Genomic DNA, 25,618 nt, shown 5'->3' with positions numbered 1-25,618 from the left:
TGTAGAAGCTAATCATGGTTAGCTCTAATATTTTTTCTTTTAAAAAGACAACATTGATCGATACACAAAGCGGGAAAAAACAGCGGGAAACCTTGGGATGGGCGTAGCGTATGGTATAGCATAAAACCCTAAGCCGTGAGGGTTGAAGAAATTGGTCGCACCGTCTAAAACCTGGGGCTCACGATGACGGGGAGAAGCGATGATTACAGATTCATGGAGATCAGAGATGCTATTGCCTCCATAAACCAAAAGGTTAATATTATTGGCGTAATCATCGAGTTCGGTTTCCCTAGGCGAACCAAGGGCACCGGTATTTCTCCTCTTTCTTTCCTCTATTCCCTGCCATAGAAATGGATTTTGTTTCTGGGATTTTCTCCTTTGAAATAGCTAGCAGTTTCATTTCCTACTTTAGAACATGTTTTTTTTTTTTAGCAATAAGTTACTGGCAATGATGAATCAAAGGCCGGACTTACGGCTGCTTCCGTTCGGACGGTAGTAGATTGACGATATGTCTGCAGTAAGGTGTTTTTCTTGAGCCAGTTCTTGTTTCTACACAGTTTCTCGAAGTAGGAGTGTTCTTATCATCAATCCCTGTCTCTGTTTTGTAATTTCTTAAGTTTTTTTTTTTTGAGAGGCAATTTGTTTTATTGAGTTCTGTCTACTTTGAGATCATTTATGTACTTTTGTAGATTGCTTTTGTGCTGTGAAAATTGTTGACCAGTCTCATCATAAACCTGGAATTACTGCGAATATTTTTGCTGAAAGTCTGGAAAAGCTTCCCCATGTTGCTTCTGCTGGAGATATCATTGAACTTTCGCATGTTACGGTACTCGACAATTCCAAATCTTATGAATATTTTATTCTGACGTACTTTTTCTTACATTTTTTGTGAAATAATTAGTTTATGAGTAGTGGTAATCGGTTTTTTCCCCTCCTGCTTACTTTAGCTTCCATATTTTCTAAGCTTCATAGGGTATCATTAGGACTAAACCTGTATGGTACTTGCTTATTAATTTGGTTTTCACTTCAGTAAGAAATATAAATGTTTTAAAGAAATTTCTTGACAGTAGGTACATTAAGTTTCAAAAAAAACATTTTCTGCTACATTCGGTGTTGGACGAATAAGTGAATTTTTTGTATCTCCTTGAGCAGTTGAGCATTTTTACATTACAATGTTATTGTGTTCTTTTCGTTCATATGGATATAAATGGTAGGTGGTCAATGAATATATCTGAAATCTAGTGATAATTGCAGATGAAAACTCATCAGGGAGAAATATATGCCGTCTTCAACAAGAAGTTTTCTTCATTTGCTTTGTACGAGGGAAAAGATGGATCAGGCTTTCTACCATATGATGTATCACCAAAATTTCGATCCAGAGATCTTGATAAAAAGTTCATTCAGAGTCTGAGGGATTGGCTGGTTAATTTTGAACTTGATGAAGGTATGCCAATGAAGTGTTTGGCTTATAAACAACCAATTTGGAGTGTTGACTTTCTTTTACTGTTCTTTCATCCAAGCAGTTATTTATAGTGCTTCTCGTAAAAGATACAGCGTTTGTCAACTTAGAGGCCAGAAGGACCAAATTTTGGTCAATAATGACATCCCTTTATTCAAGGCCCACATGTTAGATATATGTGTTTAAGAACATGTGTTTAAGAACATTTGTGTTTATTTGCCATTGTATATAAATCTTGAATACCAAACAGTTCTTGGATAGTGAAAATAATATGAATTATCCATGAATCTTGTAGGATCAACCAACTTTTCTTTCGTTAGGGATTTAAAGGAAAGTGAACATGTAAATTTGATCTGCAAGGTGAGGAATTATCTACTCGTGATAATGTTTTTTTCATGAATTCTAAGATATCCCCGTTTTAATCTTTTTTTTTGGTTACTTTATTATTATTATTTTTTTTATCTTTAGTGATAAAAAGAGATTTTATCACTACAGATAAGAATGCTCAACTATTTTTTGAATTCTTTCCTTCGGCTTTCTTAGGTGCAGTAACCGATTCTTTTAATAATATCCTTAAAAGTAATATAACACACATTTAATTGTATCCTATTTAGTCTAACTCCATCTTTATCTCTCTCATGCGCGTGCACAAAAAGATTGTCTACATGTGTGAGTCTAATAATGAGACTCTCGCTTTTGCTTGGGATGGAACTGATTCTCAACCAATCAGTATTGACACCAGGTGAGTTAAAACTTAAAATTGTTTATATAAACATATCATGTTTAGTTAGTAATACAACTATTAATAATTGATTTAGTTCATTTCTTGTGATGATGAATTGGTGGTAAGTGATTTCATATGAACAGTGAAGTGGTACAGGGGTTTTGCCTCTGTAACATTTCCAAGAAAACAGAGCACCATGTTTCCTAATCTTTGCAAAATAGTCCGGTTTTGTGCTATATTTAAATGAACCCTTTTTCTTTTTATTAAATAAAAACGTCTTTCATTGAGAAAAGATGAAAGAAGATATGGGCATCCAATAAACCTAAAAGATTCCATACTGGAAGATATGAAAAAAATGAAAACATGTACACTATTTAAATGTACTGGCCATACTAGAAAATACCATACAACAAAGGCCAAAAACATTTTTGATGATCCTGATGGATGCAGTTCTAGAAATCATTGCCACACTGAACGATATTCACGTACAGAAACTTTCTTGATAAGGAACCATGTCTACAATTGTTGTTCCACCAATTCCTCAAACAAAGAACTGATAAGAAACCATCTTTATTTATGAATGCAAATAAAACTATAGCTGTACTTTCATGTGATCTTCCTTCCACTATTGAAGTCAAGATATATTGTGATATTTATGCACGCATGCATGCATTCTCTTTCTCCCTTGTTTTTTTGTTTTTTTGGAGTGGGGAGGCTATTAATTCTCATTATGTGAACTTGCCTCTCGGCTTTCATTGAAGTCGTGTTATGTTGAACTTCGTTAATAATCAGCATGACCCAGGTTAGCGAATGAAATTGATTATGCACATCAGTCCGGACCATTGATTTTGCCGAGAGATATATTATGTATACTACCTCCCGTTGGCTCTATCTTGAGGCTGATCTTTGACAAAGGGATTGAGAAGCAGAGTTTTTCCATGCTCAACACTGGTAAATGGATGAAATTTGTGAATGTCTTGTGTGAAATGCAAGTTGGATCTTTCCAAATTGTGGTGACAACATTTTCAAAGCTTCGTTTTACATCAAATGAAGATATTGCCGTCCAATTCCGCCAAAGGTTAACTTTTTATTACCTCATGTCAGATAATATATATGTTAAGACTCATGTTTCAGTCTTTTAACCTTGACTTTTGAATAATTATTAGATCATACGAAGAGCGTTTAGCATCAGCTTTGGGCAGAATTCCTTTTTGGTGCTTTCCTTCGCCCTCACCCATTACAGGTTTGAAGTTTTCGATGAAATTTTATTTGATTCACATGCATGCTTTGAATTTATGGTTTTAACTGTATCTGATAGATTCAATTTTGCTTGGAATTTTTCTGGTGGCATTTTGCTTATTATTTCGTTCCTTTAACAGAGGTTGATTACAACAACGAACCGTTTGTCACATTGATGGATGTTTTGACATATTCAAAGGTACTGCATCTCTCTATGGCTGGTGGTGGTTGTTTGTTGGGAAGGTTCCGTTTTCTTGATGGTTTATGTACTTTCAGAAATTTTATGTGTAGCTTATTTTCTTTGCATTTTTCAATGCAAGTCTACAATCCTCAGCACGATTCATGTGCTTGCTTGTTTCACATAATGGTGGTGCACTTAAATGGATGTTTTAGGTTTAATGAATGATCTTTAGAATGAACACGTGCTTACTTATTTAGATCATATGTACTATTTCAATTGCTTTGATGATCTGCGTTCCTCCTCTGAGTTGGGCTGTTTACTGGGACAAGTTTAAGATTGCATCTCATTTTAATATATTGTTTCTTTCATTTTTTTTCTCAATGAAAATGGTTATTTCATAAAAGGAACACATACATATATATTGTTTCTGTTGTGGCATTTATCTCTTCCCATAATTAGGTTATAATTGGATTATATGGATGGTTTCGAGGGAAAACTTCCGTTCCATCTCACGTATTTCAAAATCCTTATTTTCTTTTCTTGGTTATCTATTTGATGCCCACAGTAGTCCCTTCTGGTGCATGCTATGTCCTCGGCCATCCTTGTTGCACCCCTTTTGCAAACTGCACGACCCTATTTCTTGATCGATGAGGTTTATACTTGACAGGTGACTGCTAAATTCAAATGTGTAGTTCGAGTCATAGCAATATATCCATTACAGGCCAAGGACTTCCGCTCTCCTGAAGGGACTTACCGGGTTAGGCTGTGCCTAGAAGATCCAACTGCAAGAATCCACGCTCTATTATATGCGGAAGATGGAGTAAGATTTCTTTTACCATTTATACTACATACATTCTGGGATTCATTCACAGAGTATTTACACGGAAGGAAATTGATGATCTGGTTCCTTGTTATTCACTTTTACTTGGATTGTTTAATTTCCATTCTTAAAGAACTTAGAAGAAAATTGTGCATCTGATTCCTTATTAGTGTTATTTGCTAGCAAGAGACTCATGAATTTTATTGCAATCTCTCCCAAGAATCAAACACCCCTAAATTCCTTACGGAGAAGCACGGGAAGGCCTGTCTTCTATGAAATTTACTGGAATCAACCATAACTCAACTAAGGAGAGTTGATAAAGATCAGTATAGCTAACTTTACTGAAACGTTATTGTAAAGCTTCCATTTATGGTGTAGGTCATATTGAGACTCTGTTTTCCACGTTCAGGATGAGTTATAGCGAGCCTTTGCTTGATCTATTAGAAAATGCACCGACCCCTTGTGAAAAGTTGAACTCACTCTTTTCTACTGTTTCGTTAATAGACCTTTTTTTAGGTGAAGGATGGAGGAAATTGTATACGTGGCATTAGACAGTTGTGAAACTTTCCATCATACTCGAAATATGTTATGACATAGCAATACATTTCTTGCATTAGTTGCAATCCGCATTTTTTTCCCTTAGTTCGTGAAGATAATAATACATTCTCTAGAACAATGTGTTCATGACTCCATAGTATTGACTCTAGTAATGTAGTTGTACTTACTTTCTCACCATGTTTTTCATGTTTGTTTGTGTTGATCCATCCGTTCAAGGAGCAATTCTTTGGTGGCTATCCATCCAACGATGCTTTAACAAGGAAACGAAACAAGTTACTTGGGGTTTCAGCTAGTGAGAAAAATGAGGCCAGTACAAGAGATCCTCCATGGGTGCAATGCTGCTTAAAATCTTATTACCTAAATAAACAAGACGTTTTGGGAAGCAGACAGTACAGAATATTTGGCACTCGGCTGGAAGTAGAAAATTAATAGATGAAAAAGCACTTCATTTTGAGCATTTCAGATATTTATTGGTAGCAAACAAATGGAAAGATGAACTGTTTCATTTTGTCGAAAAGAATGCCAAAGTGACCGAGCAGGGAAATGAAATGAACTTGAGGAAATGTGTACATATTAGCGTTGTAATTTTGCTTAGTTTTGTAGTTAAGGCTTGAAATCATATTATTTATACGTACGTATATGTACATATTATTAGGCAAGCCTCGCATAATTATGTAAACTAACACGTTTTCTTTTGTTTGTTGTCGGTTATGCTTTTAAGGAATTTGACTGTGAAGTCGATATATGTAGTAAATTAATTCTAAATTTGTGTAAACCTGTTATATCAACCCAAGTGGATTGTTGTATTGAAACTTAATTTTGTAATCTATTGAAATATAATCATTTAAAAATTTATATGAATCGAGTTGCAACCGATAATTGTGATTGGTAAACGCAAAGGTACCAAATTTAAATTAGTATTGAATGATAAATAAGATTTTGGACGTTGGATCAAATTAAAAAGGATTATTTTTAAACATAGCCAATATATATATATATATATATATATATATATTTTATTATATTTTAGTTTTTTCTTGTAAATAATCTTAATTTTTTTCTATCCATACAAATTTCCCAATTAAAAAGTGATTTTAGATATATCAATAGATAATTTATTTTATCAAATTAGCAAATTCTTTACGGCGATCAAACGAGACCTAAATATCACATAGAAATCGAGCTAGCGACCAACTTTACCTGCTGAAAAGAAAGATGAAAAATGAAGGAGTCCCTGTAGAATTCCCATGTAAACAAAGTTTAATTAGTAGTATCAGCAAAAGAAGTAAAGAAAAGTGCTAAATCATACAAATCTACAATGGAATTTCCTCGTAATAAATCACAAGAAAAAAAAAAATCTTTGTTTTTCTATGAGGAAGGTGATAAACATCTTGAAATCCTCGCTCTACTATGTGTTGTGAAAGTCCGAAGAACGCAAAAGCTCTTTCCTTTCTACGCAGTCGAGTTCTAATTTCCTGTACATAACGTTGCAGAAAAGATTCTCATACCTCTCGTTGAAGAGTAAAAGAAGAAAATAAGCAGTTATCGGTTCAATCAAAAGTAGAGGCAGTGATTTAATTTTGCGGAGGCAAATGGTCATTTGGATGGAGTGGCGGCACAGCCTCAGCCGCAGCGGCAGCAGCCCGAACAGCTGCCTGCCTCCGTTGTCGCTCTCTAAGATATAGGACAGTGAGAAGGCAAGCAAATAGAGTTAGAATTGTTGCGTTTCCTTCCTCCAACAGTACATCCTCTACCCATGCATCAATTTTTGGATACACTTCTGGCAATGAATCAATCACATGTACCTAAATTATTCACATATCATAAACACCACATTAGATCAGCATCCAGGTCATTTAGTTTATAATCAAGGAAAAAAAAAACCTAACAAAGTACATGTTTAGGAGTGATTTTGACATTGCTAAACTTTTTTTTTCTCTTAATATTTGCTTGTCTCCAAACCAAGTGTATCCACACTAATCCTATGAGACAACCCAATGGAATATTAAACCTTAGATAGGTGACCATCATGAATTCAACCCATGATGTTTTAACCTTTTATCAAATTCATGCCTCCAATTTACTATTAGGCTAATCCATGATACTTTCACATCGATAAAGTAACTTTTCTCAGGTTTAAAATCACTCCAGAACACATTTAATCACTTAAAATCAATTCTATATTTAATTATATTTTTAATCGCATTTTCCATACTGTTGGAATTGTTTTGAATAATTATAGCATTTTCTGTATGAATTTTAAGTCTTCATTATTTAGGATTCACTCCAAAGCTAAGAATCTAGTTTGTCCAGGAGCTAATGTACTTTTGCAAGAAAAGAAGTTAAGAAGAGAAGTTCATTGGACCCACCAGAAAACTGTCAGCATGATTCTTTCTTAACCAAAGGCTTACTAGGGCCAACTTGACAGGCAACCTGGCGGCTGGATCAAGTTCCAAAGCTTGGTCATAGTAACGCTTAGCTAGGTGGAGATCAAATGGAAGGCCAAGACCATGTTCATGCATGTAACCAAGGTTGAACATGGCTTGTGCATTTAGTTGGGATTTAGCATGCATGTATGCTTCCGCAGCACGATCATAATCTACGTCAGTTCCCTGAGTGGAAATGGAAATGTTGAAAGATGAAAATCTCAAACACATGACTTTGAAACATTTGTGATTTAATAGGGAACCATGTACTCTCAGCACATACCCGCCCGTAGTAATATGCATCCCCAATAAGTAATGCAGCATGTTCATTGCCCTGCTCGGAAGCTTGCCACCATAGAGAATGAGCTCTCTGATGTCTTTCTGCATCCGTGCAAAAGCCCGATTCTCCAAGACACATGCTTTGTTCTCCATATTTGTCAAGTATCCATGCTGCATTGCTTTGTGCCACCTCATATCCTAGCTCAGCCATTCTTGCGTACAAGAAGAATGCCTTGCCAATATCACTTTTCAGATATGATTCCAATGCCCATCTAGACAATGAACTCCAAGGCCCTCGTTCAGCAACTAATTTATACAATGCACTAGCCTGAAACCATTGAAATTTCAATTAATCAAAATATCTGTAGTATATGGTGATCCCTAATAATGAGTTCAAATTTCTTTTTTGCTAAAACGTTTAACCAGAAAGACCAATTTCTTTTTCCTTTTCCCCTCACATGAGCATAGTGAAAATGCTTTAAAATGCAGTTGAGTGAATTTACCATTGGAATATTCCTCTTGAGCCCAACACCCGTATGAAACATCTTTGCCAGCTGGTAGAATGCCTTTGGTTGTCCAGCATTTGCAGCCATTATAAAATGAGTACATGCCTTCTTCACATCTCTCTTTACTCCAATGCCTTTAAGATACATAACTCCTAGATTATAATGACCACCAGACTCGTCGTTTTCGGCAGCTTTCTCAAAGTATTCCTTGGCCTGTGTTACAGGACGTAGCATGTGGGGGACATGCAATGAAAACACGTTATAAGCGATGTAGGTGGAATGAATTGAAGAGGGAGAAAATAAAACAAACAGTAATTCAGGTGCCATATCAACACTTTTTTGGGTGTTGTGGGATGCATGGGGGGTTCAAAAGAACAATTCAATGCCCATCAGAAATTCAGAAGTCCAGTATCGAAAAAAAACTATTTTTCAGGAAGCAAAAGTCAAAAGTCACGGTGCTAGAGACTGCCAGACATACACGTTTAAGGTAGGGTGACAATAATAGATAGGTAAGTGCAGTGTGCAATTCAACCAACAATACAAAATCTTTCCAAAACAGAAACATATCAAGACATAAAATCGAAGTTTTAAGTTAGTATTTGCAACAGAAAATAATGGGAACCTTGCCTTGGTATAGTTTTTCTCCACTCCATAACCCTTAACGTATAAATATCCCATGCCATTATAGGCAGTAAATGACGGCTGCTTGGATGCACGAGTTAGCCATTGAAGTGCCTTGGTGTAATCCCTTTCGACTCCTGCCCCCCTTGCATATATCTCTCCAAGTAATTCCATAGACTTTGGTTCACCTTTCTCCACGGCCTTGGAAAACCAGGACAATGCTTTAGCATGATCACGCCTCAACCCTCTAAGTCCAAAGTAGTAAAATAGCCCAATTCTATACATAGCTCCAGCATTGCCCTTCTGCGCCTGATACTCCAAAATTTGGAAGTCCTCATCCTCTTCTCCTCGAGACTTTCTCAAGGCCTGCTTATTCTCCTCAGCTCCATTATGGATCCTTACAGGTTCAATTACTGGAGAATCCTTGGAAACTAATAAACTATTGATAGCTACCTCCGCTAATTCAGCATAAAGCTTGACTGCTTTCTCATACATCTGCAACCAAGCAAAAATTACCCAATAAAAAAAATAAGAATTTGGATGCATTCAAATTATTGGAATAACAACTTTTCATCAAGAATTGTTTTTTGTGAATCATCATTTCAAACACAACAAACCCATGTTGCCAACCAACAGGTGAGATAAAAAATTCATCAGTAATTGAACAACATTCAATAAGTGAAGTTCTCAGAGGTGGGACTTACTTCTTGCCTGAAGTAAATGTAAGCAAGAGCCATCTTAGATTGCTTATTCCCCTCAGCAGCAAAATGATGATACATAAATGCCTTAGCCTTATTGGTTTCCTTCATTATCCCCATTCCATACAACAACCCTAGAACCGATTGCGCGTGCGGATCCCCATTATCCGCAACAGCTTGATCAATATCCGCTACCGCATCTTCCATCAACCTCAGGTCACCAGAGCTAACCGCAGACATCATTTTCCCTAAAGCAGTGTAGTACAGATCCTGGGGCGCGTCGGAGTCGGATGCGGAGGCGAGAGAATCCGGTTCAAAAATAGGGCGCCAAGAACCGGGGTCCAGTTCCAAGGCGGAATTTTGAGATTCGGGTTCACCGAACTCGTCCCAGTCGGCGGAATCGGAGTTGGCGGAATCGGAGGAGTCGTCCGGTGGGGCGCCATCCTTGAGGTCATCTTGAGAGATGACGATGAGAAAGGGACGGGCGTTGATGAAGAGAGAAGATAGACATAAAATTAAGAAAATTAATTGAACTCTACGAGTTTCCAATTGCATTATAATATGAATTTTGATTGAGTTCTTGAAGAATAATAAGAAGAAGAAGACGAAGAAGACGAAGAAGATGAAGAAGATGAAGAAGAAGAAGGGTATGTGGAATTAAGAGAAAGATCTTTGATGACCTGAGAGAACATTCGACCCTTTGATGCAAAATTAGACGACGACGATGAAATCCGGCGCTTACACGTCAGGTTCTGTCATTCCTCCACTAGAATCTCGCCACGTAATCACAATGTTAATTTTTTTTTTGTTACAATAATTAGCAAAATAATTAAATGATAATGTAAAAATAAGACATAGTTCCTTTTAATTCAATAAAATGATTTCAAAACATTTAGAAATTAAGGGTTTAATTTTACATTTTTACTAGTGAGTTTGGAATTTAAATATTTTAAGAGAAATTAACATCTTTTATCAAATATTAATTTGAAAATTTGATTCTAACAAATAACAAACTAAATGCTAATTATCGTACGAATTTAGACATCTAATTGTAACAAAGTCATTAATCAAATTAAGTGGTGTAATTGTAACAACACTATAGTTTATGAATGGTTCACGGTTGAATAAAATTCTCGTAAAGATGACTTAATATGTGAGGATGAAATAGTAGTAAGTTATGTTCGGATGGAGGGGCATCGTGCAAATTTGTTATTATTATAAATGTTGGGGTCGTCTAGCGAATTGGCATTAAGTAGAGGGGTCAACTAGCAAACCCATATAATATTTTCCCTCGACCGATCGTCGTCTTCACTTGGCGCTGCCGGTGTTAGCTTTCGGAGTTGCAATGCCAGTAGTGGAGCTCAAGCTTTCTCGAACTAATCGTATCTACCGGCCTTGTGTAAGACTTCTCTTTTCAACCTTCAAATCTCTTTCATCTTCATTCAACTGATCCATTACTATCGCTCTTGCGATGTTGTTCAGGAACATCTTCAAGGTCAAATCATCGTCAATTCTCGTTCATCGATTTCCCATTCTGGAATTCGCCTCGCTCTCAATGGATCCGTCAATTTGCAGGTATTAGAAGCACTTGTTGAGTGACAGAATCATGGAGGATTGTTGCTTTTTATGTAATCGTAACTTTACTCTCTTTCTTCATCTGTTGGATGCATTTCATGGTGGAAAAGGTTCGTGGAGGATCTGCGGGTGTTATTGAGTCGGTTTACGGTGTTATCAAGCCTATTTTGATAGTGTGAGTTGGCTTTCTTTACGTTTTTTTAACTGAATTCTGGATTCTTTAGGTGTAATATTATCTGAAACTCGTGTAATATTTGAATTTGATTGCAAATTTGTTCCAACTTTTGAAGATGATAGCTATCTCTATCTCGATTACATAATTTCCGATGACATTATAAGCAATACAATATAAAATCATTTAGGATATGGTTAGGGATTGAGGAATTTAGTGTTTACACTAGTGTTCCGACTGAAATTTATATTGGAAATAGTTATCGCATCATTTATTATTTTATTTATCTAAAGGTTATACTTTATCTTGCTCTTCAGTTGATTTTGTTTCCTCCGCTCTCATAATAATAGGAATAGGAGCATTTTGGTTAGGCCATCTGGAAAGCTTGCTTCAGGTACAAACGAGGTAAATTAGCTGTTGAGAGCTATTAAATCTCGACATTCTTACATGAATCAATGTTTTAGATGTTTATTCTCTTATCTCAGTTTGGACAAATATTTAGTTTTTGTTGCATAATTTCATGTGATGTTGATTGTTATTATGAATGGCTGTACTTGTACCCTCACAGCATACCTTCTCGACCCTAGATTACATCCTCTTACAAATGGTCTATACTGTACCATAGATGTTCGCTTATTTGTTGCCTGCACTTTCAGTTTTCAGATAGTCAACTGAATGAATTCTCTCAAAATCTTGCCAGATTCCATTTTCCGTAATTCTGAGACAGCCAAGTGAAAACTTGGGAAAATTTTACGAGACTTTTCATGGAACTGACATTAACATTCAGGTGACTGTTGCGAATCTTTTTACTTTGCTTCAGACTACGAGAATGCCTGATGGCATGGTTTTCACTATTATTCACTTCCAGCTCCAAAAAGAAACAAGATTTCTCATAACACGAACCTGATATTTGTCAATTACTGAATAATATGATAGTATTTAGTAACTGTAGATATAAGCAGAGGGTACCTACACAAGTCATTATCTGCCACGATGGAGTTTATAGTTGAAAGTGATACAGGTATGCTTTAGTTGACCCTTCAATGTTATGTATTTAACTCGAATATATGAAATTAAAATTTCCTTTTGTTCTGTACCAGCTGATTTCCTTGAGCGGCCGCTGTCCTCTGAGATGGTCATCTTTTACATCACTCAGGATACACAAAGGCATCCACTACTTCCTGAACTAAGATCAGGTATTTTCATTATTATTGTTGCTTTTTTTTTTTTTTTTTTTTTTTTTTTTTTTTTTTATGTTTTATGCTTTTATCTTATTCAGTTGTGATTTTATTTTATTTCATTTTCACGTAGGAATATTTGCATATCCAATAGAAGAATTACTATTTTAGTTTCTTGTATTTTTACGTATCCTTTTGCTGATGGGAGGTACTTCTTTATAGGTGGCTTTCGGGTTACCGGGAAAATGTCGACTCTGTGTTCTCTTTCAGACCCCATCACCGGCGAATTAATTGTTGAAACATCTGCAGTCCCCATTAATTCAATTGACATTCACCTGTGTCGCGTCGAATCTGTTATTCTTGGAGAGAGAATCATAACTGAAACATCTGTGATCCAAACTACCCAAGTATGTGCCATCACATCTTCTCAGCATACATTAGTTTTTGACGAAACAAAGTTTCGTATAAAATTCTGATTTTATTTTTCACTTTTTCACTAGATAGCAGACGGTGATGTATGTCGCAACATTACTCTGCCTATTTATGTTATACTACCCCGCCTTTTGACTTGCCCAACAGTCTTTGCTGGGTGAGTTGCGAATACTATAACTCTTCAACCCTTTTTCTTTTTTTTTTTTTCTTTTTTCAATAATAATAAATTTGGGGTAGATTTGAACCTTCCACTAGTGGTAAAAAAAGAGACAAAGTCTTAATAAATGGAAAAGAATTATGAATTCAATCCATAATGAACACCTACCTGGTATTTAATTTTCTATAAGTTTTCTTGACACCCGAATATTGTAGGGTCACGTGGGTTGTCCCGTAAGATGGTAAGTTAGCCTAGACACTTGTAAAAGAAAAATTATGTCGAATAATTTTATTTCATTAATGATTAGAAAGAACTTGTTCTCCTTCAAAGTTCTCTCTATGGTTGGTATAAGATCTTGTTGAAGTGTAGTTTATATTCGGCTAATAACTTGTCCTAATCGTTTATGACAGTCCATTTTCAATTGAATTCAAAGTCTACATCGTTATAACCTTTCAATCAGAGCTATCAAAGTTACATCCCAAGACTGATCCAAGAACTCCAAGATTATGGGTGAGCATCTCTCTCTAGGTTTCTTTGGACTTTCTCTTGTAGTCTTTGTTCAACTAATCTAACATGCTCTCTTGTTCCTGATTCTAGCTTGCAATTGAATCTCTACCCATGGAGCTTATTCGATGTCGGTCAGACGATTAGATCAACGAATCCTTATACCGTCATTTGTGTCCTCTCTTGGATGATGTAAATTTTGAAAAGCAAATGGGTGTCAAAAATCATGCCCAAGCCAAGTGTATGTACTCATTTGTACTAATGTTATGGGAATTTTTTTGTCCTGCATAAAGTATCGAACTCTCGATTCCCACTAGAAATTTGTCTTCATTAATAGGAGTAGACTCCGCACTAAAGTTAGCAACTTCTACTCTATTTTAAAAACATGTTGATGTGTCAAACCAAACAATAGATGAATGTAGCATGGAATATATAATTTATTTTTAGCCTTGTATTTATATTTCTCCCTCAAATATGCAAACCGTTTTGGAAATGTTTTGTCCCGTCCTACAATAAATGTCATTAGGATTCTTGATCTATGCATTTATTTATATCATGGTGTATATTTGGTATCAAGTTGAAATTTTTTTAGGAGGCACATATACATATATTTTTAATTTATGATGAATTTTCTTAATTACACTCGGCATTTTCAACGAGAATAAGTCAATTTGCCGCCAAGGTTGGTGAAATTCTCACTCTATTATTAGTTGCAAGAAGGAAAAGAAAAGGAATAAACTCGATTTGAATTCACATCACATATATTTTTATTAGAAGCAAGTATGATAGATCAAGAAACCGACAAGTTTTTTCTGAAAAAAATGTAAAGGCTTAAACTGACATTCAACCACTGGTATGCTAAGTGATTGTTTGGTCGAAAGATCGACTTTGATCGATCGACGCTCACTCGTTTGAGTTGTTTGAATTTGGAGCCAAACTTTTGAGATGATTAAACTTTCTTAATTAAGATTCTATAGCTAGCTAATCATATGTATAGACGTAATTTGATAATGTTCCTCCGTTTACTTCTCTATGAATGTGGAAAAGGAAAAAGAAATTGGTATTTTATATGAACCTATTTTCTAGCATGTTTGCTCTTGCACGTCTAATCCATTCCACGTTCACTTAATTAAATCAACAAACTTAACATCAGTCTCAAATTGCCTAATTTCTTGAAGCATTCATAAAAGGAAGAAATCTTATTTTGGTAATTAAAGTTTAAGCTCCCATTTGTTTTTTCTCTATCGTAATTGTAAACTAATATGTAGTTTGTAACCGTCGGTATTTGAGGCAGAAAGAATGTTTGAGAAATAGTAAACACTGTAATAATTAATTGTATATTATAATGATTGAAAACACCAAAAATGATAATCGTAGCTCTAAATATAGAGTGTGGTATAATAATAGTCCACATTATTGACGACTCAAACATCCCTAAAAGTTCTAATATAAATGGTAACATACAAGAAAACTTTCAAACATATAAAGAGGATAACAAAGAAACAAACTAAAATTGACCAAAAATAAAATTACAAAAGACAATAAAAACTCATTTTCTCGATTGAGACAAAATGAACGCTTTAAAAGTATAAATCAACTCCAAAAATGGACACACAATAAATAAAATCTATAAATAACGATAATTTAGATGAAAATAATATATCAATCTAAACGATCAATTTATACTTATAGAATTTCATGGGTAAAAGTCGAATAATTTTATAATCCAAAATTTTAATGGAAAATTATAATTGATAATTGATAATATTAATCCAATTTTGGGGTATAAATTGAGAATTTTTTTTTTCTCAAGAAAAAGAAAATAGAAAAATAAAAATGGGCTTCGTCTCATATTCATTCATATTTGATAGTATACGCCGGTGGGCTTTCCAATGGAAACGGACTATCCTTTATAAGCTAAAACCAAAAAACAGTATGATTAAGTTACCATAAAAATACACCAATGGCAGAGCAAACAGAGTCGCTGATAAACCCTGCAAACTCTACAATCCCTGCTCCCAATATCCCTTCTTTCCAGATTCTACTTCTATACCTACGGATTCTACTCTGTCATTGTCTCTTCTTCAAACCCCTTTTTCACTTTCTTCTTCCATTTCCCTTTCTCCACTCATTTTGACCCATATCTTCCTCACTTCCTCCTCACTCACCGACGCCGTTTCTCCTCTTCAAACGCCCTCTTGAGCTGTCTTTCCATGTATGCTTCCTGCCCTTTATTGCTTTTCTCTTCTTAGACATTGGTTTTAGTTTTGCTGAGGATTTGAATTTTTAGCTTCTTCATTTGTTTTTCTTAGTGTATTTTGGAAAATGGGTATGTTGCTATTAGGGAAAAGTTCGATGAATTTGGGTGGTTGCTGACTGTTAACTGTGGTGTTCTTGTTTATTGGAGACCAATCTGGGGATGTAATAGAAGAACACTATGTGGGTGTTTTTTGTTTGCTATTTTTATTACTATTCATTCTCTCTAGAAGTTCTCTTTAGCGTTGGGTTTTGGTTGTTTTGTAGCTACCGTATGATTTTATTTGATCGACTTGTTTTCCTGTTATTCTTATTTGTCTGATTACCTTGTTATTTTTTATGATCAGATTAGAAACTCCAAACTTTTGTTCTGCAGAAATTTTGCCACTTGGGTATTAGTCATTTTTTACAAGGATTTTACAAAAATATATTTTGTATGCTGTCATCTGTAGTTGTACTTGTACTATCCTTGATGGATTATTAGGAAAGAGCTTCTGAGTGGTTGTTTTCGTAATAACATTTTACTCTCTCTCTCTAAATCTCTTTTTCCTTTCATTTGTCAAATGTAATGGCAAGTTTATTATTTTTATTTGAAGAACGGAAATAAATTGATGATATTCCCATACTTTGGCTGCAGAGTTTAAATTTACTATGGAGAGTTCTGATGATGAAAAGGATGGAACTTATGGGAAATATGTTCCAAGAGAACCGAGTCATAATCTAGTGTCTAATGGTGCAAAATTTGTAGATGAAGTACTCAATGGACAAAATGAACGTTGTCTAGAACATTTCCGCATGGACAAGCACGTATTTTATAAGTTGTGTGATATTTTGCAAGCCAAAGGCTTACTGCGTCATACAAACCGAATTAAGATTGAAGAGCAACTAGCCATATTCATGTTTATTATTGGTCACAATCTTAGGACACGAGCGGTGCAAGAGTTATTCAGATATTCAGGAGAAACAATAAGTCGCCATTTTAACAATGTATTGAATGCAATTATGGCAATATCATTGGACTTCTTTCAACCTCCAGGATCCAATGTTCCTCCTCCAGAAATTTTGGAAGATCCAAGATTCTATCCCTACTTTAAGGTAGCATAGTAGTTTTAGTTTGACTAGTGTTTTCCTACAATGTGACTCACCCTCTCATTAACTCATCTTATTTTAGGATTGTGTGGGGGCAATTGATGGCATACACATCCCTGTGATGGTTGGAGTTGATGAGCAAGGACCTTTTCGTAATAAGAATGGACAACTTTCTCAAATTGTTTTGGCAGCATGCTCATTTGACCTCAAGTTCCATTACGTTCTAGCCGGATGGGAAGGATCGGCATCCGATTTGCAGGTTCTGAATTCAGCACTTACTAGGAGAAACAAACTACATGTTCCTGAAGGTGCGTGTATTCTAAGAGGATAATCATGAATCTCTTAGTTTTAGTGTGCCTTGTATAGTAGAAATGGTATTTGAATGGTCAGGCTGTTGCTCTCTGGCCATTTTTGGGCTAATATTATTGAATTGCAGGTAAATACTACCTTGTGGACCAAAAATATATGAACATGCCTGGTTTTGTTGCCCCATATCATGATATCACCTATCATTCAAAGGAATATCCTGGTGGTTATCATCCGCAAGATGCCAAAGAGCTATTTAATCTACGACATTCATTGTTGCGCAATGCAACTGAAAGAACTTTTGGAGCTCTAAAGGCGCGCTTCCCCATACTATTGTCAGCTCCTCCTTACCCATTACAGACACAAGTTAAATTGGTTGTTGCGACATGTGCGATTCACAATTACATTCGAAGGGAGAACCCCGACGATTGGTTCTTTAGATTATATGAACAAGACCATGTTCCACATATGGAGGATTCATTGCCTCAATTGGAAGCAGAACAGCTGACAGCAAATATTGAAACTCCAATTGTGGACGTTGCTTTTGAGACAGAAGAACTAGAAATTGCATCACAGTTGCGAGATAGTATTGCAGCTGAAATATGGAGTGACTATATTAATGATATATCACCCATGTAAATTAAATTTAAGTTATTATAGCTTCTAAGTTAGGTCAGATAGTCTTCAGGAACATAAGAAATACACAAATGGGGTCTGATTTTGAAGGTGTATATTGACATTACTATGTTCATATGAAAAGAATACAAGAGTGGACAATTGTTTCTCTCAGGTTTTTGCACAAGTATACTACTACATAGGGTGTATGAAGGGGCCCATAGTCTCGAATGTTCATTTTGTTTGTAATACAATTTGATGTTCCAAATGCGACAATCACGGGAGAGTTTTGCACCTTTCACATTCTTGATATCTGCAGAAAAATCAACAATAAGCTGGTCACATCAGTTGCTGATCTCTCTCTTTCTCTCTCTCTCTCTCTCTCTTTTCCTCTCTTAAGATTGTGTTAGTTTGATGCAACAAATATGGGTCTAATATGTCAATTTTCTCTTGGACTTGTTTTTTCTCTTAGGAAAGTCTAATTCTCGAGTACTGCTGCTAAGGAAGCAACACCAGGTTAGCCTTCTTGAAGATTTTAGCTAACTGACTGATTTGTATTGTATGCATTGAGTTGAATTTTTTACACCTACCAAATTATTTGACTCTCGATGCAGGGCATTGAGGACGGTTGTTGTGATGGGCCAGAGTTATCTGAATGTGATTGATTAATATTTGCTTCTTTTAGACAATAGTGGATGTTGTTTTGATCCAATGTTTGTATAAATCATACCCCTCCCCCAAAGAGATGAATATGTACCTGCAAAAGAAGTGCATGCCTGGTTGAGTTGAATTATGATTGAGAACGTGGTTCACTTTTTTGAAGGAAAGGCAACTGGCGTTACTTGCAAGAGCAACCATGTCTTTCTCAGATCACAAGCTGTATACTTCTCTACTTTGTTTCTCTTTTACTGCTACATTCATTTGGCTTCCATCTGAAAGCACCCCAAAGTTCCCTACCTCCTGTAGTTTGCTTTCGATCTGTTGACAACGTGTGTTGATGGTGGTGTACTTCTCAGATGGGGTGGGGCTTCAAAACGGTTAGATCTATGTACTTGTTTTTTGAATCAAATAGTTCAAACACATCATTTGAAGTATTTTTTTTTTCTTTTAGAATAAATAATTAGGATATTACCGACCTATTTCAAGTCAATTCGAATACAACTAAGTAATGAGACACCAAATATCATTTCAAAGATCAACAGTGGATGGTTGAACTCTGATGAAATGGTAAGATTTGAAATGAAGGTAGACAAAGCATGTTACTTTTACTTACATTCTGATGTATTAATGGCTATTTTATAGTGTGGGGGAGTGAGCTTTGCGGTTTTGTATTTATTGGATTCTCTGACTTCCTCTGCTTCATTGGTCAGTCATTTTAGTTGACTTTTCTTTCTTCTTTATGTCACCTCTCTCTCTCTCTCTTCTTTTACCATCTTTCCTCTTTCTATTTTATGTACTTCTCTGTAATTTGCATTTAGACAAATCTGGAATTTTGGGATCAGGTGTTCTTCTCGTTTTAACCCAAAATCAAAAGGCCAAAACTAATATAATCACTTTATTACGATAAACTCACAATCTTTAGCTCTTACAATGGTTACCTTATCGAAAAATCTCTAAACTCAATTGTTTTGTTTTAAAGATTTCTTTGTTCTTCTCGAAGTTGGAATATTACCTCATTTTCGGTAGTTTTTACAGTTGAATTAAAAATCTCAAAAGATGTTAGAACGAAATTATTTAGCCATATAAAATTCATTCTTTTGAATCATATGGATATAAATTATACTAATAAATGTATAGTTTATTATCACATTATCACCAATTATATATATTATATTCAATACATTAATGTTTTCTTTTCCAAAAATGAGGACAAAACTGAGAATAATAAAAAGGAAGGGTAAGAAGAAAAAAAGGCTGCACTAACAATCATTTCAAAATCCCCATTTCAATTTTTCACCTCTTTCTCTCTCCTCTATTTCCAAATCCTTCAATTCTTTCTCTCTCATCATCATCTTCTTCTTCTTCTTCCTCTGTTTTTATTTCTCATTCGAATTTCATTCTCAGCTTCTCTATACAGAGAGAGCGAAAAGAGATGTTGAATCCGGCCAACGATCTGTTACCGCCGCCGTCTTCTCCCACCAATTCATCCATTTCCTCCTCCGATCTCGACACTGAGGTGTGCCCCACCGTCCCTTTTCTCCCATTTTCACATTCTTTACTCTGTTTTTCATTTTGGGAAAGTTCACATCTTTTTTGCAGTCTACGGGTTCGTTCTTCCATGACCGGAGCACGAGCTTAGGGACTCTAATGGGGGTCAGCTTCCCGGCGATTACTTTCCGAGTCCCTTCCCAGAACAGAGATCAACACACCGCCGCGACGGTCACCGCAGGCGGAGGTTCTCGTAAGAGTAAGAAGACAAAGAGGAAAACGACGACAGCGCCGGCACTGGTTGCAGATCGGAAACGAAGGTGGTGGAGACTATGTAGGGATGACGGCGTCAAGCCGGCGTCTTTGGGCGAGTTTCTCGAAGTGGAACGAAGATTTGGGGATGGTGCCTTCTACGGCAACGCGGTGGATCTGGAAGGCGTGGTTACGGCAGATCAACAGAGGAATGGTCGTTCTTTATTCGCCGATGGAAGAGTTCTTCCACCGGCGCAAACGGAGGAAGACACGTCAGCGACCGGCGCTTTATGCCGATTTTCCGTATCGCTAACCGGGATTTGCAGCGGCGGTGCCGGCTAAAATGTGGGATTTGATTTGTTAATTATATTTTAAATATTACATTATATTTAATTAATCAAATGCTTTTAATTAATGTGGAAGAAAAAAAAGAAGAAAAAAAATGTCACCTTTATTGTGTAGGTGACCCCTCTTTTTCTTTTTCTTTATTTTTTCCTTTTAATTTCCTTTAATCATCTCACAGGATACATCTATCTTCTTTTTTTCCTTTTTGAAAATAATAATTAATTTTTTTTTTGACAATTAGATCTTAATTTGTGAATGGTGAAATATGTTTGAGCAAAAATCATAAATGAATTTGAAAGAGATGTCTCAATTTTATAATTTTCCAATCACATCTAACATATTTAATATCATTAAGGTTCTCAAATACTAAATTAATTGTTTATTTAACTCCTAATTAAACTTTAAACTATTCTTTTTGAATAAGCGTTCCAACCTTTGATTTCTTGATCAAAGCATATTTAAACTGGCAATTAAAAGTATAATTAGAATACGACATACATTAAAATAGAAAAGGAAGAAACATTATGGCCAAAGATTTGAAATGCTAATGTGCTTTGCTTTGGGCCATATTTTAAAGTAACAAGTAAGATATTGAAGGTGGGAACCATCCATGTCAATGGAAATGTGACTTTTCATTTTAAAAAATGCCAAAGGACTCATTTGAGAGGATAAAAAGTTAAAATCCAATTAGACGTTGAAAGCTTCCAACCTAACAAGTTTCCAATATTTGTTCACATCAATGGTAACCCACCAAACAAGTGATATATTAATGTCACTTTCATATTCAACTATGCCTAATAAACTTGAAAATGAAAGATTCTGAGGAAAAAGAGAAACATGGACCAAAGAATACGACGGACACGACCATCCTTTTTTTTTTTCAAGTTAATAGAGGGTAGGTAGTTTGAATCCCAATCTCAAGAAAAGGAAAGAAACATAACTAATTACCGCTGAACTATGCTCATATTAGCAAGTTAGCTGTTCATACACCAGAATTGGCTAACAAATTTATTAGTTATGAAAATATCAAGATGCTTGCTCTGTTTTAGTGGTTGCAGAAAACTTGTTATCTTCACCCCAAGCTGTATCTATCACAAAAGGGATGGAGGATATCGGAGCATTTTTCTAGTCCAAAAAGTCCTTAAGAAATGAGGTATACGGGCTTCTCTAGTGAAAAGCATTATAAAAATCAAAACCAACAAAATTAACTCACATACATTTACGAATTCCGGGTGGATTCATTCCTGCTCTAATGTCAAGCATGAGTTCTCGTTATCTTCGACTTGTTTTTTGTCTCAGTCTTTTGAAAGCCATAAAGGTTACAGCAGCTGAGAGAGAGTACCTGCACAAAGATCAGCCATTGCAAGAATAAGAATGTGTATGACTTCCGATTAAAACTTTTTTCACATTAAAACCATTTTTAGTTTACTTTTGTTATCTTCTCGCAAGGATTATAAGTTGATCTAAGCTTGTACGTAAACTTAAAATTCATGGATTAAGCTAAAACTGAAGCGGCTCAAAAAGTTCTCGACCCTTCTAAAGGAATTATAGATTCATTTCTCTTAAATGAAATCTAAGAGAATTGGGGGAAATTCAGAAAAGGTTTGAAGTCTTTGAAAATTTTGAGCGATTATGAGCTTAAAAACTAATTCCATCCACTTTCTTGGCAGCACGAAGAGGTGACGGCATATCATCTTAATTCTAAGTATAATTGGAATAACAATTAGCCACAAGTAAAAGAAACTGAAACTTATTCCACGTGTAATAGAGAACTTTACATGGAAAGAATATATGAAAAAGACAAACTACATACCATGTTAACGTGTAATTTAGATGATCCTGTGGCATAACGGAACTCCGTATCAAGGTATTAACATCCTTTGGAATGGGATAAGGGTCACTTGGGTTCACATTCTCATTTATGTCTTCAACATAAAAAGTATCCTCAGGTAGACCAGAAGAGCGCGCAATTGCTGGAACATCAACATAAAACCATTGCCTAGAGTCGGGATCATTTGCTGGCACAAATATGCTAGGCTTCTCACTTGTACGGATTACTCCAATAACTTCTACTGGAGTAATGGGAGTGATTTCATTCTGTACATCAAGTAAAGCAAGAATTTTAGTATTTGAATGAATGTTATTTGACATTTAACGTGTGAAAATATCAGAAAGAACCTCTAGACTCTCCGTCTTTTTTGACCAGAACTTCCACCAAGAGCTTCTCTCACCCTCTTGAACCAAGGATGGTACAGTATGTGAAGACTGCTCACTACCTTGTTGATTTACTTCTAAAGCCTTCTCCTTCCAAGTGCGTGGAGCCCAGCCTCTATTAACCAGAACTGGTGACTGCACACTGGAGGAGGATTATTCGGTACATTCTTGGTCAAATGGAATCATAAAACAAATATCAAACTACTAAATTCATCCAAAAGTACACAATTTCATTTGTTCACCGCATGAAAATGGGAATTGCCTTCTTGAAGGCGATATTTGGTCTTTCATGTCCTTCAGAATCGATTGCACATATCTATCATGGGAATCATTCATGACAAGGTAGAGGTTATCATGGTTTCACTAACTTGGCTCCATTAAGTATGAAAGAGTTCCAGCAAAAAATTTCCTTTCATAATTTCATATCAGAAATCATGAATGTATGGTTATTAGTTGGAAGCAACTTAAACTACCATGAACTTGCAAAGCATACGAATAATAATAATAATACAAGAAGATAGATGTTAAAAATTCATAAATACACCAGTCTATTGAATGAACAATTATAGAATGAAGATAAATTTATCAAGCCATTGTTGAAAAGAAAAAAAAAAACTGAAGTTTCCCTTTGGTCTAAATAGATGTAAAATTACAGCTAATAGCAAACCATTGTGTATTATATTCACTTCTCTGCTAGAAGTGTTTTTGGAATTGAAACTTCAAGCCATGTTCTGAATCAGATATTGATGTTTTTAATATTATTAGATTGTTTGATATTGATGATATTAAAATCTTGGATCATTATCATGGGAATATGAGCAATGCAGGTTCTCTCTCACAAAAATGCTGATAGTAAATTGGTATAGTCAACCATAAAGTTTCACTGGAAAATACCTATCAGGAAGACCGGGAACTGGCATCAATGGGGTAATCACATAATGGCCATTTTCAGTCACTCCTGAAATACTTCTTGAACGTGGACCAACATAGATTGATTTTTTCTCATCAAAAACCCCTTTACAGATCACTCTCCTAAACTCCAGATCATCGAGCTTGTCTTCCAATGACAATAAGTTGTTTATGTTCACAGGTTCCATTAACAATCGCTTCCGCCGATAATCTAGCATTGCTATCTGCAAAGTATAACATCAAAGCCGATAAGTACTTCAATGATAAATGTGTGCGAATCACAATGTTACTTAAATAATTTGATGTTCAAAAGAATGTCTTTCAGCTTCGAAGAATGTGAAAGGAAGCAAACTTTTTGACACTTAACAACAGGAATTACTTTTGGCCTCCTAAGTAGCCTGAGATTAAATTGATGGAAAAGTTCCAATACCCTAACATGCCATATGTTTAATGAAATAGAGTATCAGCATTTACCAGTTACCATATTCTCAAAGTCATGGAAAAATTGGTGCCTCAATTATAAAAGTTAGAAATCCATCACAAAGACCCCATTGATTTTCCTCCAAAATTTTAGAGAATTCGAAATACTTCTCAACTATAGACTGAGGCATAAATAATATGATCCAAGCCACTATACTTGATCAACCATCTAGAATAGTTTATAAAGAGCATAGGAGCATCAAGAAAATTCTTGAAGGCCTACATTCTTTTGAAGATGTGCATTCTTTCTAATGGAGATATTTTACTCATTTCAACTGAATCAATGATAAAACAAGTAATGAAAGGGTATATCGCTATTTCCAGAGCCGACTACTCGAAAGCGGCAGGGAAGGCATCTTTAGTTTTGAACACTAGAATGTGTTGAGGCATACTTGAATTAGATCAATTACAGCTTAATTCGTTTGGGGCGAGGCAGAGAAATTGATAAACCAAACTGCAAATCAGATGATTCAAACAAGCACAGCACAAAATCGAACGGTAAATGGAAATACCTTCTCTTGCCTCCTGAAAATCTGCCACGTTCCAAGGCCAAACGTGAGAGCACCAGGTAGAAACAGGAGCCATTTCGACAATCTCGACTCTCTTTGTTTCTCTAAGAACACCACCCAGAAAGCAATACGCGATTTTCAACAATCAAAATAGCATGAATCTAAATCATTTCCCGAAATTAAGAGGAACCCAGATAGAATAAAGTTGAGAAACTCACGTTGAGGTTGCGAAAGTGAAGATGAGTTGGTATCAGGTGTAGAAGAAACTACTGCGGCAGAACTGAAGGAGGAAGAAGATGAAGGTAAAGGCGTGGAAGAGTGGCCAGAAAGGGAAAAACAAGGGCGAAATTTTGTGATGGATTTAGCTAAGGAAGAAGATGCCATGTTCTTGAAGCTGACATTTGAAGAGTTTCTCAGTCTTGGTCTTCACCTGGCTGCTCTGTTGAGGTCTAAAAGACTCAAATTCTGAGGGTTTATGCATTTTCCGTATTCATCTTCTTTATTTTTAAATTTTATATCTTTCTTAAATTTCCCTTTATTTTCTTTATTTCTTTCTTAAACTCAAAATTAAATCTATTTTGATAAACTTTTTTAAATAATTCATGTCAATTTTGCTAAAAAAAAATATTCTAATATATAATCTATAATTTTCTTTGGAAATATCAGAAAAATTGAATTTTTGTAATCGATGAATATATCCCACTTATTTTATGGATCATTAAACAATAAAATAAGATATATTAAAAAAATTATTTTTTCTAAATAAATTTTATTTAAAGAATTATTTCAATTCAATATATTAAATCTGGTCACCATTATTTAAACGGGTGTAAAAAAAAATATTGTTATTATATTTTTTTTCGTAAATTATTAGAACAATAAATTTTCAAATAGAAAAAAAAATTGTTGAGAGCCTCTACGTTTTTTTTACATATTGCTAATAATCTTTTTTATACTTACAACCAT

The 25,618-nt window shown here is 35.3% G+C and overlaps 6 protein-coding genes and 1 non-coding gene across 14 annotated transcripts; 5 read left to right on the top strand and 2 right to left on the bottom strand.

Annotated features, from left to right (window-relative positions):
• The first annotated feature begins 31 nt into the window (after window positions 1-31).
• On the top strand, window positions 32-5,793 carry LOC103502471 (protection of telomeres protein 1a-like). Of its 3 annotated transcripts, XM_017044729.2 has the most exons (11): window positions 150-310; window positions 433-522; window positions 690-826; window positions 1,255-1,444; window positions 1,755-1,819; window positions 2,116-2,201; window positions 2,986-3,261; window positions 3,350-3,426; window positions 3,563-3,621; window positions 4,271-4,423; window positions 5,198-5,793. In XM_017044729.2, the coding sequence occupies exons 4-11, from the start codon at window positions 1,255-1,257 to the stop codon at window positions 5,408-5,410; spliced, it is 1,119 nt and encodes a 372-aa protein (XP_016900218.2). In that variant the 5' UTR covers window positions 150-310; window positions 433-522; window positions 690-826; the 3' UTR covers window positions 5,411-5,793. The 3 variants fall into 3 exon arrangements, with proteins under 3 accessions (XP_008464669.2, XP_016900218.2, XP_016900215.2); XM_008466447.3 differs by lacking the exon at window positions 433-522 and having other exon boundaries at window positions 32-310; XM_017044726.2 differs by having other exon boundaries at window positions 433-826.
• LOC127145041 (small nucleolar RNA snoR113) lies at window positions 444-540 on the top strand. Its single transcript, XR_007816820.1, has one exon. It is a non-coding gene; the product is annotated as a small nucleolar RNA snoR113 (small nucleolar RNA).
• Window positions 5,794-6,197: 404 nt separating the features above from the next.
• Window positions 6,198-10,205, bottom strand: LOC103502593 (ERAD-associated E3 ubiquitin-protein ligase component HRD3A). The gene is made up of 6 exons (XM_008466609.3): window positions 9,518-10,205; window positions 8,820-9,308; window positions 8,190-8,405; window positions 7,691-8,014; window positions 7,351-7,593; window positions 6,198-6,786 (listed from the first exon to the last, which is right to left on the bottom strand). Exons 1-6 carry the CDS (start codon window positions 10,064-10,066, stop codon window positions 6,556-6,558), a joined length of 2,052 nt encoding a protein of 683 aa, XP_008464831.1. The 5' UTR covers window positions 10,067-10,205; the 3' UTR covers window positions 6,198-6,555.
• Window positions 10,206-10,751: 546 nt separating this feature from the next.
• Window positions 10,752-13,983, top strand: LOC103502664 (uncharacterized). 3 transcript variants are annotated; one of them, XM_008466716.3, is made up of 11 exons: window positions 10,752-10,910; window positions 10,994-11,086; window positions 11,197-11,261; window positions 11,609-11,663; window positions 11,959-12,045; window positions 12,195-12,279; window positions 12,359-12,454; window positions 12,659-12,843; window positions 12,937-13,025; window positions 13,436-13,535; window positions 13,623-13,983. In XM_008466716.3, exons 1-11 carry the CDS (start codon window positions 10,857-10,859, stop codon window positions 13,674-13,676), a joined length of 963 nt encoding a protein of 320 aa, XP_008464938.2. In that variant the 5' UTR covers window positions 10,752-10,856; the 3' UTR covers window positions 13,677-13,983. The 3 variants fall into 3 exon arrangements, with proteins under 3 accessions (XP_008464938.2, XP_008465075.2, XP_008465011.2); XM_008466853.3 differs by lacking the exon at window positions 11,959-12,045 and having other exon boundaries at window positions 11,609-11,652; window positions 12,211-12,279; XM_008466789.3 differs by lacking the exon at window positions 11,959-12,045 and having other exon boundaries at window positions 11,609-11,652; window positions 12,202-12,279.
• A 1,481-nt stretch (window positions 13,984-15,464) lies between these two features.
• On the top strand, window positions 15,465-18,071 carry LOC103502878 (uncharacterized). The gene is made up of 4 exons (XM_017044065.2): window positions 15,465-15,744; window positions 16,423-16,880; window positions 16,957-17,182; window positions 17,311-18,071. The coding sequence occupies exons 2-4, from the start codon at window positions 16,437-16,439 to the stop codon at window positions 17,817-17,819; spliced, it is 1,179 nt and encodes a 392-aa protein (XP_016899554.2). The 5' UTR covers window positions 15,465-15,744; window positions 16,423-16,436; the 3' UTR covers window positions 17,820-18,071.
• A 94-nt stretch (window positions 18,072-18,165) lies between these two features.
• Window positions 18,166-20,697, top strand: LOC103503240 (uncharacterized protein At3g17950). 4 transcript variants are annotated; one of them, XM_008467405.3, is made up of 5 exons: window positions 18,166-18,311; window positions 18,410-18,832; window positions 18,907-19,022; window positions 19,860-19,971; window positions 20,055-20,697. In XM_008467405.3, exons 3-5 carry the CDS (start codon window positions 19,015-19,017, stop codon window positions 20,535-20,537), a joined length of 603 nt encoding a protein of 200 aa, XP_008465627.2. In that variant the 5' UTR covers window positions 18,166-18,311; window positions 18,410-18,832; window positions 18,907-19,014; the 3' UTR covers window positions 20,538-20,697. The 4 variants fall into 4 exon arrangements, with proteins under 4 accessions (XP_008465627.2, XP_016899571.1, XP_050936163.1 ...); XM_017044082.2 differs by lacking the exon at window positions 18,907-19,022; XM_051080206.1 differs by lacking the exons at window positions 18,166-18,311; window positions 18,410-18,832 and having other exon boundaries at window positions 18,865-19,022; window positions 19,098-19,971.
• Window positions 20,698-21,506: 809 nt separating this feature from the next.
• Window positions 21,507-25,139, bottom strand: LOC103503320 (surfeit locus protein 1). Its single transcript, XM_008467511.3, has 6 exons — window positions 24,871-25,139; window positions 24,656-24,756; window positions 23,649-23,887; window positions 22,719-22,896; window positions 22,354-22,637; window positions 21,507-21,882 (listed from the first exon to the last, which is right to left on the bottom strand). Exons 1-6 carry the CDS (start codon window positions 25,034-25,036, stop codon window positions 21,813-21,815), a joined length of 1,038 nt encoding a protein of 345 aa, XP_008465733.2. The 5' UTR covers window positions 25,037-25,139; the 3' UTR covers window positions 21,507-21,812.
• Window positions 25,140-25,618: the final 479 nt, after the last annotated feature.

This window comes from Cucumis melo, chromosome 12, assembly GCF_025177605.1.
Source record: "Cucumis melo cultivar AY chromosome 12, USDA_Cmelo_AY_1.0, whole genome shotgun sequence".
Classification (NCBI taxonomy): Eukaryota; Viridiplantae; Streptophyta; class Magnoliopsida; order Cucurbitales; family Cucurbitaceae; genus Cucumis; species Cucumis melo.
The sequence above is the reverse complement of the archived record's forward strand: the minus strand, read 5'-3'. Positions and strand labels throughout refer to the sequence as shown.

Excerpts from the sequence above, each read along its gene's own strand:
- LOC103502471 (XM_008466447.3), top strand. The coding sequence starts at position 184 with ATGACGGGGAGAAGCGATGATTACAGATTCATGGAGATCAGAGATGCT. Across the intron at positions 3,427-3,562 it reads TTCGCCCTCACCCATTACAG|AGGTTGATTACAACAACGAA; the intron begins GTTTGAAGTTTT and ends TTCCTTTAACAG. Across the intron at positions 4,424-5,197 it reads TATTATATGCGGAAGATGGA|GAGCAATTCTTTGGTGGCTA; the intron begins GTAAGATTTCTT and ends CATCCGTTCAAG.
- LOC103502593 (XM_008466609.3), bottom strand. The coding sequence starts at position 10,066 with ATGCAATTGGAAACTCGTAGAGTTCAATTAATTTTCTTAATTTTATGT. Across the intron at positions 7,594-7,690 it reads ATGCATATTACTACGGGCGG|GGAACTGACGTAGATTATGA; the intron begins GTATGTGCTGAG and ends ATTTCCACTCAG. Across the intron at positions 6,787-7,350 it reads ATCATGCTGACAGTTTTCTG|GTACATGTGATTGATTCATT; the intron begins GTGGGTCCAATG and ends TGAATAATTTAG.
- LOC103502664 (XM_008466716.3), top strand. The coding sequence starts at position 10,857 with ATGCCAGTAGTGGAGCTCAAGCTTTCTCGAACTAATCGTATCTACCGG. Across the intron at positions 11,664-11,958 it reads TTGCTTCAGGTACAAACGAG|ATTCCATTTTCCGTAATTCT; the intron begins GTAAATTAGCTG and ends AAATCTTGCCAG. Across the intron at positions 12,280-12,358 it reads TATAGTTGAAAGTGATACAG|CTGATTTCCTTGAGCGGCCG; the intron begins GTATGCTTTAGT and ends GTTCTGTACCAG.
- LOC103502878 (XM_017044065.2), top strand. The coding sequence starts at position 16,437 with ATGGAGAGTTCTGATGATGAAAAGGATGGAACTTATGGGAAATATGTT. Across the intron at positions 16,881-16,956 it reads GATTCTATCCCTACTTTAAG|GATTGTGTGGGGGCAATTGA; the intron begins GTAGCATAGTAG and ends ATCTTATTTTAG. Across the intron at positions 17,183-17,310 it reads CAAACTACATGTTCCTGAAG|GTAAATACTACCTTGTGGAC; the intron begins GTGCGTGTATTC and ends ATTGAATTGCAG.
- LOC103503240 (XM_008467405.3), top strand. Across the intron at positions 19,972-20,054 it reads CCTCCGATCTCGACACTGAG|TCTACGGGTTCGTTCTTCCA; the intron begins GTGTGCCCCACC and ends TCTTTTTTGCAG.
- LOC103503320 (XM_008467511.3), bottom strand. The coding sequence starts at position 25,036 with ATGGCATCTTCTTCCTTAGCTAAATCCATCACAAAATTTCGCCCTTGT. Across the intron at positions 22,897-23,648 it reads GTTCCCGGTCTTCCTGATAG|TGTGCAGTCACCAGTTCTGG; the intron begins GTATTTTCCAGT and ends ATCCTCCTCCAG. Across the intron at positions 22,638-22,718 it reads AAAAGACGGAGAGTCTAGAG|AATGAAATCACTCCCATTAC; the intron begins GTTCTTTCTGAT and ends CTTGATGTACAG.